Here is a 16,278-nt window from a genome sequence, read left to right as displayed (position 1 = left end):
AAAGGGTTCTGATGTGTTGATTGTTTTATCTTTTGATTGAATAAAGTGATGGATTTTTACTTGTATTTAACTCAAGTGCTGAACTCCTTTTATTCCAGTTACTGTTCAAACAATGTTTTTATAATGTAGCCTGCAGGTGACTTGAGATCCACTAGTTTCATTTGATTCAGGACAACACAGCTGTCACAGCTTTACGACAGCATGCTCAATATGTAAAATCGAATGCATATTTTATAAACCTACAAACGGGCAAATATGTCAGGAAGTGAAGCTTGTTGTAAGCAACACATAAAACTGTACAAATAAAATGGTGCATATTTTTTTTCTGTCTTCCAGTTTTCGCGTTCTCTGAAGTGTTTTTGGAAGCGACAGATGTGCTGCAATGGTTACATAAATGATTTGACTGGACTGAAATGAGATACTAAATCCTGTTTGATCTCTGAAACTCTTTGCAACAATTAGCAAGATGAGTTATATCATGAAATTTCACAGACATTTTCAAAGGACAATCCTTCTGCTTGCCACTTTTTGCATGGTAAGCATTCTCATTTCTGCCTATTATTTATACACAGGATATAAGCAGGACAATGAAATTTCTGAAGCGACGATGGAAATAGAATGTGGAGATATCGAATCTCTGCCTTATAAACTCTTTGAACAGAGAATGGGAAAACCATCTTTTTCTTTTAAAATGGAACCTGTTATTTTGGTTTTTATAGAGAGCCAGTATTCTCAGCTAGGACAGGACATTATTAGTATTTTAGAATCCATTCGATTTAAGTTCCATGCTGAAATAGCTCCTGGAAAAGGTGATCTTCCACCACTTACAGAAAACCATGTTGGAAAATATGCACTTATCATATATGAAAATTTTATGAAGTACACAAACATGGACATATGGAATAAGGAACTTCTGGATAAATACTGTCTTCAGTATGGCGTTAACATTATCGGTTTTCTTAAAGGCACAGAAAACAGTATTCAAAATTTTTATCCTAAGGGCTTCCCATTTCTGATTCATAGTAATATGGCAGTCAAAAACTTTTGTATTAATCCAAGCACACCTTTACTTCATATAACAAAGCCTTCCAAAACAGCTAAAAGTCCTTTACTTGGAAACGAATGGACTCTCTTTGAGGTTAACAACTCACTTTACCAACCCATTGTTTTTTCAAAAATAAAGATGCCTGTTGGTGCACCACCACAACTGTCCAAAATGTCCTTATTTGCCACAGTTATTCATGATTTGGGTCTTCATGATGGTATTCAAAGAGTTTTCTTTGGCAATAATTTGAACTTTTGGTTGCACAAGCTTATTTTTGTGGATGCTTTATCTTATCTTTCTGAGAAGAAATTAACCCTGTCCCTGGAGCGCTTTATTCTTGTGGACATAGATGACATTTTTGTAGGCAAAGAAGGAACTAGAATGAACAGCAATGATGTCAAGGTAAGTCTGAGGCCATATCTGGACATCTTGTACATGGAATTAATTTACATTATGTTACATTTTTATTTTCTATTGTAAAAAAAGATGCATAGATAGGGCATTACATAACTGCAGTCACAATATTTTATAAAATAATAATACAATTATCTAACTATTCCAATTGTGCTGAATTATGCAAATATCTGAATCAAAAACGGTATAATTTATTATATTAGGAATTTTCCAAACTCTTGCTTTAAAATGCAGGAAGTGATGCTGTTTCCATAGGTGACTTATTATAGTATTTGCAGTCTGAAATATAATATTTAACATTGTGAAATATAAAAAGACAAATGTGTAAATGTGCTTGTTTGATTATTGCTTATTAGTCAGCCAACTTGCCCTATTTAACAAGGAGGAACAATGAAACATGGAACTATACTTTAGCCTTGGCTGGCTAAAATCCAGTTTCCTAATAAGCTGATGTCTTCATCCCTAGCTTACTTGTGGAATACATTTATATTTACTTGAAATGTAGCTAAACAAAAATAAGGATTATGAACTGTAAATGTAAGTCATGTGCTGTATATATAAATATATATACACACATAAACAAAAGTAAGTCTACGGGAGCTTTTCTGACATCCCATTCAAAATCCATAGGTTCCTTCCCATAAGACGCCTTTCTACAACATTTTGGAGTGTGTCTGTGGGGATATTTACTCATTCCTCCAGAAGACCATTTGTGAGGTCAAACACTAATATAACACGAGAAAGCCTGACTCACAATCTTCATTCTTGTTCCTGCAGTCAGGCAGTTAACATTCTCTTGGATTTGCCAAACCCAGACTCATCCATCAGACTTCCAGATAGAGAAGTGGGAATCTTAACTCTACATAACATGTTTCCACTGATCCAGAGTCCAGGGTTGCTTTACACCACTCCATGTTACGATTGTGCTTGGTGATGTAAGTCTTTCCTGCAGCTGCTAGGCTATGGAAACTTATGCCATAAACACCCATGGCGTACTGTTTTTGTACTGTTGTTAATGGCACAGGAGGCTTGGAACTCTGAAGTTAGTGAGTCAGTAGAGCACAGTCGACTTTTATGCACTTTGTACCTTAGCACTTAGAAACCCCACTCTGTAACTTTGTGTGATCTGCTACTTAATGGCTGAGTTGCTGTGGTTCCTAAATGCTTCCATTTTACAATAATACCACTCAGTTAATTATAGAATATCTAGGAGAGAAGAAATGTCACAAACTAACGTGTTACAATGGTGACATCTTATTACTAGTGTTGAGTGCGAATATTCGAATTGCGAGTTTTAATTGCGAATATCGCCACTTTGCGAATAGTGTTGAATATTCTAATCGCGAACATATTACATTGCCGATTTTCGCAATCAAGTAAACAATGACTTGAGATCACAAATTATCGAATTTGCGAATTTATGATGAATATTCGGCCAGAAAATTCGCAAAATATCGGGAATTTTAATATTGCCTATGCCGCTCATCAATACTTATTACAGTACCATGTTAGAATTCACTGAGCTCTTTAGAACAACCCATTCTTTCCCACATGTTTATAAAGGCAGACTGCATAACTAGGTGCTGGATTTTCTACACCTGTGGCAATGGGATTGAATGAAATACCTGAATTTAATGACTAAGAGCTGTGTCCCAATTCTTTTTTACATAGAGTGTATTGACATATATAGTATAGTGCTTGCTTGGCTCCTGAATGCATGCTATGTTAGAAGGAACCTTATTTATTATTTCATATTTTAGTGCTTTATTTATGAATTTCTGGCAGTTAAAAGCCTTAGCCTTACAGACAAAAAAGTTAAAGTAAGGAGTATATAATCAATAGGATTTAAGTAAAACATCCTGGCCATATAAATTATATAAAAGTCAGATGAACGTGCTGATTTTTTACACAATACGATGTGTACCGAAGGATCCTAATAGTCTCAAGATGTCTGCTGCAAGAAGTATTGGGCATGTTGGATTTCACTATGTCTGCTCCTTTTTTCCCAATAAAATACACATGCATACTCAGTTAAGAGTGCATATGTATAATGGAGTCAATGGAGGTGACTGTAAACTCAATGCCATCTCATGTATGGCCAGCTTAAGAGATCAAGCGGCAATGGATCTTTGAGATGAGACAGTCTTCAATTCATCTTAGAGCAAATTGCAGAAAGTAAAGCTGGCAGGCATATAAATAAGTTAGGTTAAGTCCATCCCGTAGGATAACAGCATTGCACATGTACAGTGCTGATATCCGGGTCTGAAATCCCAGCGCCATACAGCTACGGCGCTCTGATCTGGCGGGTGTAGGAGCTACGCTTGCCCGATCATCGGCAGGGATCCGGCAGTCACTGATAGCAGGACCCCTGCTGTAGGCACCGTCATTGGTGAAAACACAGATGCTGGCGCATTAACCCTAGATGTGCCGTGGTCAGCGCTGACCGCGGCACTTGCGATATGTGGAGAGGGAGGGAGCTTCTATCCTTCCATGACAGCCTTTGAGATCCAGCCCCCTGTATCTCACAGGCAAGCAACCTGAAGAGTATTACAGTGTGTAATACTAAGTATTACACAGAAGTATTGTGATGCATTGTAAAGGTATCAGACCCCCAAAAGTTGAAGTCCCAGAGTAGGACAAAAAAATAAAGTTAAAAAAGAAGTAAAAAAAATAAATTGTTACAAAAAAAATTAAAAGTTTCAAGTAAAAAAAGTGTCCTTTTCACAAAATAAATTTAAGAAAATTGTAAAAAATAGAGAAAAAAAGATAAGTAGGCATATTAGGTATCGCCACATCATTATCGACCGACATGACCTAATCCCCTCAGGTGAACATCGTTAAAAAAAATTTAAATAAAAAATTAAAACCTTGGTAAAAAAAAAAAAAATTTGTCACCTTACATCACTAAAAGTGCAACACCAAGCGATCAAAAAGGCATATGCCCCCCAAAATAGTACCAATCTAACCGGCACCTCATCCCCGCAAAATTTCAACCCCTACCTAAGACAATTGCCCAAAAAATATAAAAAACTATGGCTCTCAGACTATGGAGACACTAAAACATGATTTTTTTTGTTTCATAAACTGAGCACCCGAGTATAATAGAAGTCAATGGGAGAACCCGAGCATTAAACCAGGCACCCCTTGCTCTGAAGAGGGGAGGGTGTCTGGTTCATAGGAAAAGGTCAGAAATTGATGGAAACACCACCAAAATGTTTCAGGAACAGCATGGGGAGGATGTCTGGATGCATCTTGTACTCCCAGGTCGCTGCTGGGAACGATGTTGTCTGAGTAGTACGCCACTTTTACAGACTGACAATAATACACACCAAACCGAAGATAAAATCGATTTTAGAGGAAAAATTGTTAGGAAACATTCTTTCCTGTATATTTACTTGTATATAAAGTTCAAGTGCTGCCAAAAATTACAAGGAAGAGGCACTCCGATACAACCTGTATATCACATAAAGGAGGGCCTCATTCACATTGTGGTACAATTGTTCAGGTAGTGGGACTCCTACACTCATAAAGCCTGTGCACTAAGTGAAAGGGCTGCCAAAAATTACAAGGAACCGGCACTCCAATACACCCTTTGTTGCACATAAAGGAGGGCATCATACACAGCCTTGAAAAATTACGATTGATGGCCTGCTGGTGATCCTCAAAAACATTTGGAGCAAAGGCCTGCTGATCTGACCATCTAAAACATTATAAGCGAGGGCCTGCCGCCACTTTGGTGACTCTAAATAACCTGTGGCCGATTCGGATGTCTGACCTATCAACTTTCGATGTTATTTTCAGCCCAAACCATGTAGACCATGGGTAATGGAGGAATCATGGTTAGATTCCGGAGAGGCAGCCTGAAAAACGGCTACGGCTACCACATCCAAGCAAGGCAGCATGCGTGCAAATTACCTATTAGGTATAATTAGGTACGAGCCTGCAGGTGAACTGACCCAGTAGTAGATTGTAGGTGAGGGCCTTCTGGTGAGATGACCCTCTAAAAGATTGTAGGTGAGGGCCTGCAGGTGAGCTGACCCTCTAAAACATTATATGCGGGGGCCTGCAGGTGATCTGACGCTCTAACAAATTATATGCGAGGGCCTGCTGCTGAGCTGACTATTTAAAAAATTATGGGAGAGTGCCTGCTGCTTCGCTGACCATTGGAAAAATGTACAGTGTTCAAAGCAGGCCAGGTCGCCTGAATACTTCAGGTAGGAATAATGGAATAGGACTCCGGTTCTATTTTGTTGGTTCTCGGAACTGGGGCCATGATTAAGAGGGATGGCCGGGAGCATCCGTATTGCGCCGCTAGAGGTGAAATTCTTGGACCTACGCAAGACGAACCAAAGCGAAAGCATTTGCCAAGAATGTTTTCATTAATCAAAAACGAAAGTCGGAGGTTCGAAGACGATCAGATACCGTCGTAGTTCCGACCATATACGAGGACGAACGGCGATCCGGCAGCGTTATTCCCATGACCCACCGAGCTGCTTCTGGGAAACCAAAGTCTGGGTTCCGGGGGGAGTATGGTTTCAAAGCTGACAAAGTACACTGTATGTCACAGATACATTTTTGAAGAGCACATGTTACACTACAGATGTGGCCCTGGTAAGGTCACTGTCAAAAGCGGACATCGTCTATGGAAAAATTACAATGTATGTCACAGATAAATTTTTGAAGCGCGCACGTTACACTGCAGATGTGGCCCTGGCATGGTCATTGTCAGAAGCAGACACCGTCTATGAAAAAATTACATTGTATGTCACAGATACATTTTTGAAGCGCACACTTTACATTGCAGATGTGGCCCTGGTAAGGTCACTGTCAGAAGCGGGCACCGTCTACTGAAAAAGTACAATGTATGTCACAGAAATTTTTTGGAAGCGCACACGTTACACTGAAGATGTGGCCCTGTTATGGTCACTGTCAGAAGCGGACACCGTCTACGGAAAAATAACACTGTATGTCACAGATACATTTATGAAGCGCACACGTTACACTGCAGATGTTGCCCTGGTAAGATCACTGTCCACAGCAGACACCGTCTATTAAAAAAATACACTGGATGTCACAGATATTTTTTGGATGCGAACACTTTACACTGGAGATGTGGCGCAGATAATCTCACTGTCCGCAGCGGACACCGTCTTTTGAAAAAGTACACTGGATGTCACAGATATTTTTTGGATGTGTACACTTTACACTGGAGATGTGGCACGGATAATTTAACTGATCGCAGCAGACACCGTCTATGAAAAAAGTACACTGGACGCCACAGATATTTTTTGGATGCGCACTCTTTACACAGGAGATGTGGCGCAGATAATTTAACTGTCCGCAGCGGACACTGTCTATGGAAAAAGTACACTGGATGTCACTGATATTTTAGGGATGCGCACACGTTAAACAGGAGATGTGGCGCGGATAATTTAACTGTCCGCAGCAGACACCGTCTACGTAAAAAGTACACTAGATGTCACTGATATTTTAGGGATGCGCACACTCTACACAGAAGATATGGCGCAAATAATTTAACTGTCCGCAGCAGCCTTTTACATGGTATTTAGCACAGGATGCGCTTAAAATATTTATTGCTGCTGTCACACACAATAGTCCTTAAAAGGACTTTTGGGTCTCTGAAAAGTTTTTTGTATAAAAATCTTCCTATTACACTCCCTACACTGTCCCTTCCTAAGCACAGCTTTCTCTAATACTGAGCAATTTAGTGCAGGTTGCACTACAAGCATATATTGCTGCTGTCACACACAATAGTCCTTACAAGGACTTTTGGGTCTCTGAAACGTTTTTGTACAAAAAAATATTGAATTACACTCCCTACACTATCTGTCCCGTCCTATGCTCAGCTCTCCCTGACTACAAATGAGCCGAACATGTGTCATCGGATGCTATATAGCACCCGATGACGTGTTCCAGCCAGCCAATCACTGTAATGCCAGTAGCCAACATGGCTACTGGCATTACAGTGAGGGCAGTACTTACTGTATGTTTTTGGCTAAGAAACGCGCGGGAAGGAGACTCGAGCATGGCGCTTGAGCACATGTGGTAATTGGCCAAGTACCACCATGTGCCGAGCATCGAGATGCTCGAGCCGAACAGGTGTTTAGCCAAGCATGCTCGATCATCACTACACATGACCCAACTCCTCAGGTGAACACAGTAAAGATAAAAATAAAAACGGTGTCAAAAAAGCCATTTTTGGCACCTTACATCACAAATAGTGTAATAGCAAGAGATCAAAAAGTCATATGCACCCCAAAATAGTGCCACTCAAATCATCATCTCATCCCACAAAAATTGTACCCTACTTAAGTCAATCGCCCAAATAAAAAAGCTATAGCTCTCAGAATTCAAAAATTATATTATTGTGTAAAACTTTAATAAATAAAAAAGCATACATATTAGGTATTGTAACGTCCGTAACGACCTGCTCTATAAAAATATCACATGATCTAACCGGTCAGATGAACACTGTAAAAAAATTAAATAAAAATGCTGTCAAAACAGCCATTTTTTTTTTCACCTTACATCACAAAAAATTGAATACCAAGCGATAAAAAGTCACACTTACCCCAAAATCATACCAATCAAACCGTCATCTCATCCTGCAAAAAATAAGACTCTACCTAAGACAATCACCCCAAAAAAAAAAATATGGCTCTCAGAATATGGAGACACTAAAACATGATTTTTTTTTTGTTTTAAAAATGCTGTTATTGTGTAAAACTTAAATAAATAGATAAAAAAGTATACATATTATGTATCACCGCGTCCGCAAGAACCTGCTCTATAATAATATCATATGACCTAACCCCTCAGGTGTCACTTTACATCACAAAAAGTGTGATGCCAAGCGATCAAAAAGTAATATGCACCCGAAAATTGTGCCAATCAAACCGTCATCTCATACTGAAAAAATGACCCCCCTACATAAGACAGTGGCCCAAAAAATATAAATAAAATATGGCTTTCAGAATATGGAGACACTAAAAAAATCTTTTTTTATTAAAAATGTTTTATTATGTAAAACTGAAACAAACAACAAAAAAAGTTGTCATATTTGGTACTGTCGCATCCATAACAACCTGTTCTTTAAAAATAGCACATGATCTAACCTGTCAGATAACCATTGTAAATAACAAAAAATAAAAACGGTGCCAAAACAGCTATTTTTTGTTGCCTTGCCTCACAAAATGTGTAATATAGAGCAACCAAAAATCATATGTACCCAAAAATAGTGAAATTCCGAAATTTCATCTACATTTTCCTTTAATTTTGTGGAACAACTGAAGGGTTACCAAAGTTTGTAATATGAGTTTTGAATACCTTGAGGGTGTATTTTCCAAAATGGGGTAACTTTTTGGGAGTTTCTACTCTAGGGGTGCATCAGGGGGTCTTCAAATGTGACATGGCAACTTAAAATTATCCAGTGAAATCTGCCCTACAAAAACCATATGGCTTACAGCAGTTTACGACCACATATGAGATGTTTCTGAAAACTACCGAATCAGAGCAAAAAATATTGAGTTTTGTTTGGTTGTTAACCCTTGATTTGTTACTGGGAAAAATGGATCAAAATGGAATATCTGCCAAAAAAGTGAAATTAAAAAATTTTGATCCATTTCATCTACATTTTCCTTTAAATCTTGTGGAACATCTAAAGGGTTAAGAAAGTTTGTAAAATCAGTTTTGAATACCTTGAGGGGTGTAGTTTCTAAAATGGGGCCATTATGGGTGGTTTCTTTTATATAAGCCTCACAAAGTGACTTCAGACCTGAAATGGTCCTTAAAAAGTGGGTTTTGAAAATTTTTAGAAAGTTTTAAGATTTGCTTCTAAACTTCTAAGCCTTCTAATGTCCCAAAAAAAGAAAATGTCATTTATAAAATGATCCAAACATGAAGTAGACATATGGTAAATGTAAAGTATTAACTATCTGTTTTAAAAGCAGAGAAATAGAAATTTAGAAAATTGCGAATTTCTCAAAATGTTTGTTAACCCCTTATGGACTTAGGACGTACCGGTACGTCCTAACTTTAAATCGCGATTGCGGCGCGGGTTAATTGCAACAGGATGTCCGCTGAAATCATTCAGCAGGCATCCTGTCACAACGCCGGGGGGGGGGTCCCGTGTCGACTGTCGCCGCAAACCGCAGGTCAATTCAGACCTGCGGTTTGCGGCTTTTACCTTATCCGGCGGGCAGCGGGTGGCGATGCCATCGGGTCCCCATGCGGCTGTAGGGGGGACCCGATGGCATGGAAGGCATCGCGATGTCTAAGGAAGGCATCGCGCTGCCTTCCGGTGACGAGCCTGTGAGATCCAGCCCCCTGGATCTCACAGGCCGGAAGCTGTATGAGTAATACACACAGTATTACTCATACAGCCAATGCATTCCAATACAGAAGTATTGCACAGATTAATGCACAGAGTTAATGCACAGAGTTAAAGAATTTGAGGATATTAAAGTTAAAGGGGAGAAATAATGGATATGGGTGAGTGGAAGTGGCTGGAGTGGTGCTGATAACCTAAAACATCTCAGGGCCCCCACGCAAAAATATATCCGCAGACTGGTATATAAACTAACAGATTGGATCTAAGACGGGAGTTGCCCGCCGCACTTGCGACAGCCGTGACCCGGCCTGGGTGGGTGGGAGCGGGTGGGGGGGGGGTTATTGGGTAGGGTTTGTCCATGGAGAGAGGTATATAAGCACTTACTTTGGGTATCTTTTAAAGGCTTGTTTTGACCGGCAAGTTAAGGTAATATGCCAGAACCTTATTAGCTTGTACGCTGTGATGATTATATAATTGAGGATGAATTTGGATGTGTATTATATTCCTGCTTCCCCTTTTTTCTTTTTTGCTTTTGTATTTAAATAAAAAAAAAAAAAAAAAAAAAGGAAGGCATCGCGCTGCCTTCCGGTGACGAGCCTGTGAGATCCAGCCCCCTGGATCTCACAGGCCGGAAGCTGTATGAGTAATACACCCAGTATTACTCATACAGCCAATGCATTCCAATACAGAAGTATTGGAATGCATTGTAAAAGGGATTAGACCCCCAAAAGTTGAAGTCCCAAAGTGGGACAAAAAATTTAGTTAAAAAAAAGTAAAAAAAAAAAATTTTCCCCCCCAAAAATTTAAACTTTCAAGTAAAAATAAACAAAAACGTCATTTTCCCCAAATAAAGTTTAAAAAATTGGTAAAATTGGTAAAGTTAAAAGAATAGGGGAAAAAAAAGTATACATATTAGATATTGCCGCGTCCGTATCGACCAGCTCTATAAAAATATCACATGACCTAACCCCTCAGATGAACACCATAAAAAATAAAAACTGTGCTAAATAAACCATTTTTTGTCACCTTACATCACAAAAAGTGTAATAGCAAGCGATAAAAAAGTCATATGCACCCCAAAATAGTGCCAATCTAACCGTCATCTCATCCCGCAAAAAATGAGACCCTACCTAAGATAATCGCCCAAAAACTGAATAAACTATGGCTCTCAGAATATGGAGACACTAAAACATGATTTTTTTGTTTGTTTCAAAAATGATATTATTGTGTAAAACTTACATAAATAAAAAAAAAGTATACATATTAGGTATCGCCACGTCCGTATCGACCGGCTCTATAAAAATATCACATGACCTAAAAAATAAAAAATAAAAACTGTGCTAAATAAACCATTTTTTGTCACCTTACATAACAAAAAGTGTAATAGCAAGCGATCAAAAAGTCATATGCACCCCAAAATAGTGCCAATAAAACCGTCATCTCATCCCGCAAAAATAATACCCTACCCAAAGTAATCGCCCAAAAACTGAAAAAATTATGGCTCCCAGTCTATGGAAACACTAAATAATGATTTTTTTTGGCTTCAAAAATGAAATCATTGTGTAGAACTTACATAAATTTAAAAAAGTATACATATTAGGTATCGCAGCATCCTTAATAACTTGCTCTATAAAAATATCACATGAGTTAACCCTTCAGGTGAATACCGTAAAAAATAAAAATAAAAACAGTGTAAGAAAAGCAATTTTTTGTCACCTTACATCACAAAAAGTATAATAGCAAGCGATCAAAAAGTCACACGCACCCCAAAATAGTGCCAATAAACCATCATCTCATCCCGCAAAAATCATACCCTACCCAAGGTAATCGCCCAAAAACTGAAAAAATTATGGCTCTCAGACAGTGGAAACACAAAAACATGATTTTTTTTGTTTCAAAAAAGAAATCATTGTGTAAAACTTACATAAATAAAAAATATATATACATATTAAGTATCGCCGCATCCGTGACAACCTGGTCTATAAAAATATCACATGTTCCAACCTGTCAGATGAATGTTGTAAATAACAAAAAATAAAAACGGTGCCAAAACAGCTATTTCTTGTTACCTTGCCTCACAAAAAGTGTAATATAGAGCAACAAAAAATCATATGTACCCTAAACTAGTACCAAAAAAACTGCCACCCTATCCCGTAGTTTCTAAAATGGGGTCACTTTTTGGGAGTTTCTACTCTAGGGGTGCATCAGGGGGGCTTCAAATGGGACATGGTGTCAAAAAAAACAGTCCAGCAAAATCTGCCTTCCAAAAACCGTATTGCATTCCTTTCCTTCTGCGCCCTGCCGTGTGCCCGTACAGCGGTTTACGACCACATATGGGGTGTTTCTGTAAACTACAGAATCAGGGCCATAAATATTGAGTTTTGTTTGGCTGTTAACCCTTGCTTTGTTACTGGGAAAAATGGGTTAAAATGGAAAATTTGCCAAAAAATTTTAATTCTGAAATTTCATCTCCATTTGCCAATAACTCTTATGGAACACCTAAAGGGTTAACGACATTTGTTAAATCAGTTTTGAATACCTTGAGGGGTGTAGTTTCTTAGATGGGGTCACTTTTATGGAGTTTCTACTCTAGGGTTGCATCAGGGGGCTTCAAATGGGACATGGTGTCAAAAAACCAGTCCAGCAAAACCTGCCTTCCAAAAACCGTATGGCATTCCTTACCTTCTGCGCCCTGCTGTGTGCCCGGACAGCGGTTTACGACCACATATGGGGTGTTTCTGTAAACTACAGAATCATTGCCATAAATATTGAGTTTGGTTTGGCTGTTATCTTGCTTTGTAACTGGAAAAAAATTATTAAAATGGAAAATCTGCCAAAAAAGTGAAATTTGGAAATTGTATCTCTATTTTCCATTCATTCTTGTGGAACACCTAAAGGGTTAACGACGTTTGTAAAATCAGTTTTGACTATCTTGAGGGGTGTAGTTTCTAGAATGGGGTCATTTTTGGGTGGTTTCTATTATGTAAGCCTCGCAAAGTGACTTCAGACCTGAACTGGTCCCTAAAAATTGGGTTTTTGAAAATTTCGTAAAAATTTCAAGATTTGCTTCTAAACTTCTAAGCCTTGTAACATCCCCAAAAAATAAAATATCATTCCCAAAATGATCCAAAAATGAAGTAGACATATTGGGAATGTAATGTAATAACTATTTTTGAAGGTATTACTATGTATTATAAAAGTAGAGAAATTGAAACTTGGAAATTTGCATTTTTGGTAAATTTGGTATTTTTTTATAAATAAAAATGAATTTTTTTTACTTCATTTTACCAGTGTCATAAAGTACAATATGTGACGATAAAACAGTCTCAGAAGGGCCTGGATAAGTCAAAGCGTTTTAAAGTTATCACCACATAAAGTGACACATGTCAGATTTGCAGAAATCGGCCTGGGATTTAAGGTGAAAAGTGGCTCAGTACTGAAAAGGCTATACAGGACATTTCATTTATGCCATTGATCTTCAGCTGGAACTGTTGTCCATACCAGGCTAACCATTGATTGAAGTGTTCCAAAGTACTGAAACGTAAAAAAATATATATATATTCTATTCTTTTGTGCTCTATTCTAGTTAATTTATATTATTATGTTCCAAAATATATTATTCTGTAGGTAACATGGATACAATAAAGATTGTGAGAACATCATTTATTGTTTCTTAAGTTAATCATTTGTCAAATTGCATTTTTTTCCTTTACATATGTCTAATGACCTTCTTTGCTAATCTTTACAGTTAGAAACATTTTCTACGTGTCTAATGGCATTTGCAGGCTGCACTTTAAATCGGTTTAATGCCAACAGAAATTTGTAATCCCAGTTGTAAAACAAAAGATCTATATTTGCCAAAGTAACTGAATAAATTCTGGCAATTGTAACTTTATGTTCTCTTTGAAAAAAGAATGATAAGTTCCGAACAATTTGCTGTCTGTAGAACTTCACAATAACATCTGACCTTACTCATAGACATACTGTGGAGAAAGAAAAGGACAGAGCTAATAAAGTTACTCTAGGGTCTATGATTAGGGATGAGCGGAACCGTAGATGTTTGGGTTCGCCAGGTATGGCCGAACTTCGGGTCAAAGTCAATGGGGACCTTAAGTTTGATGCACTAAAACGGCTGTAAAATAGTCGTAGTAAGTGCTAGAGGGCTGCAAAAGGAAGCAAAATGGGGGTAAAAGCAGGACAGTTGCCCTGCAAACAAATGTGGATAGGGAAATGACTTAAAATAATATACACTGACCAAAAATATAAACGCAACTCTTTCAGTTTTGCTCCCATTTTTCATGAGCTGAACTCAAAGATCTGAAATATTTTCTACATACACAAAAGACAAATCTGTCTAAATCTGAGTTAATGAGCAATTCTCCTTTGCCGAGATAATCAATCCCACCTCACAGGTGTGGCATATCAAAGTGCTGATTAGACAGTATGAATATTGCACACGTGTGCCTTAGAGTCCATTCACACGTCCGTATGTGTTTTGCGGATCCGCAAAACACGGACATCGGCAATGTGCGTTCCGCATTTTGCGGATCGCACATCGTCGGCACTCTAATAGAAAATGCCTTTTCTTGTCCACAATTGCGGACAAGAATAGGACATGTGGGTGATTCAGTCAGCACAACCCTATATGCAGGTACACATCGCTATGGCGAAATACATATACAAAGAAAAAGACACAAATGCAATAGCACTCTGCAACCAGCACTCTGCCCTGCCTCTATGCTGGATGAGGCATTGGTGTACATTTTGGCCAAAGCGTAATAAGCCACTCACCATGTCAAGGTCGCCTCTATGGAGTGGTCACTAACACTAGTTCCTACCTGTTTATGGGCCATGACAGCCACACAAAGTCCAGGGAATGCAGGTACAGCATGCACGCCAAGCACACTCTGCTTTTAACCCCGTCCGGTGCCATTACAGCTTTCATCGGATCTAGGGATGCAAGTACCAACATGCATGCTGAGGCAGAGTGCTGGTTGCAGAGTGCTATTGCATTTGTGTCTTTTTCTAAGAATAGGACATGTTCTATTTTTTTGTGGAACGAAGTGCGGATCCGGAAGTGAGGATCTGAAAATGCGGTTGCGGACAGCACTTTACAGCCCCATTGAAAATGAATGGGTCCGCACCTGTTCCGCAAAATTGCGGAATGGATGCTGACCCATTTTGCAGACGTGTGAATGGACCCTTAGACTGCCCACAATAAAAGACACTCTGAAATGTGCACAGTTCTGCCTTATGGGGGGGTTCAGAAAACCAGTCAGTATCTGGTGTGGCAATCATTTGCCTCACGCAGTGCAACACATCTCTGTCACATAGAGTTGATCAGGTTGTTGATTGTGGCCTGTGGAATGTTGGTCCACTCCTCTTCAATAGCTGTGCGAAGTTGCAGTCGTACACGCCGATCCAGAGCATCCCAAACATGCTCAATGGGTGACATGTCCGGTGAGTATGCTGGCCATGCAAGTACTGCAATGTTTTCAGCTTCCAGGAATTGTGTACAGATCCTTGCAATATGGGGCTGTGCATTATCATGTTGCAACATGAGGTGATGGTCGTGGATGAATGGCACAACAATGGGCCTCAGGATTCATCACGGTATCTCTGTGCATTCAAAATACCATCAATAAAATGCACCTGTGTTCGTTGCCCAAAACATACGCCTGCCCATACCATAACCCCACCGCCACCATGGGCCACTCGATCCATAATGTTGACGTCAGCAAACCGCTCACCCACATAACGCCACACACGCTGTCTGCCATCTGCCCTGAACAGTGGAAACCGGGACTCATCCGTGAACAGAATGCCTCTCCAACATGCCAGACGCCATCGATTGTGAGCATTTGCCCACTCAAGTTGGTTACGACGACAAACTGAAGTCAGGTCCAGACCCTGATGAGGACGATGAGCATGCAGATGAGCTTCCCTGAGATGTTTTTTGACAGTTGTGTAGAAATTCTTTGGTTATGCAAACCGATTGTTGCTGCAGCTGTCCGGGTGGCTGGTCTCAGACGATCATGGAGGTGAACATGCTGTATGTGGAGGTCCTGGGCTGGTGTGGTAACACGTAGTCTGCAGTTGTGAGGCCGGTTGAATGTACTGCCAAATTCTCAGAAACACCTTTGGAGATGGTTTATGGTAAAGAAATCAACATTTATTGCACGGGCAACAGCTCTGGTAGACATTTCTGCAGTCAGCATGCCAATTGCACACTCCCTCAAACGTTACGACGTCTGTGGCATTGTGCTGTGTGATCAAACTGCACATTTCAGAGTGGTCTTTTATTGTGGGCAGTCTAAGGCACACCTGTGCAATATTCATACTGTCTAATCAGCAACTTGATATGCCACACCTGTGAGGTGGGATGGATTATCTCGGCAAAGAAGAAAGTGCTCACTAACACAGATTTAGACAGATTTGTGAACAATATTTGAGAGTAATGGGTCTTTTG

The 16,278-nt window shown here is 39.3% G+C and overlaps 1 protein-coding gene across 1 annotated transcript in view; it reads left to right on the top strand.

The window, feature by feature from the left end:
- Positions 1-466: 466 nt before the first annotated feature.
- The window catches only part of LOC120989893 (bifunctional heparan sulfate N-deacetylase/N-sulfotransferase 3-like), a 607,584-nt gene continuing 591,772 nt past the window's right edge, over positions 467-16,278 (top strand). Inside the window, exon 1 of the mRNA XM_040418281.1 lies at positions 467-1,447. Within this exon, the coding sequence (XP_040274215.1) occupies positions 467-1,447 (981 nt within the window). The remainder of the gene's footprint in view (positions 1,448-16,278) is intronic.

Source organism: Bufo bufo, chromosome 2 (assembly GCF_905171765.1).
Source record: "Bufo bufo chromosome 2, aBufBuf1.1, whole genome shotgun sequence".
In the NCBI taxonomy this organism is placed as follows: Eukaryota; Metazoa; Chordata; class Amphibia; order Anura; family Bufonidae; genus Bufo; species Bufo bufo.
Note: the sequence above shows the minus strand (reverse complement) of the source record. Positions and strands in the feature narration are given on the sequence as shown.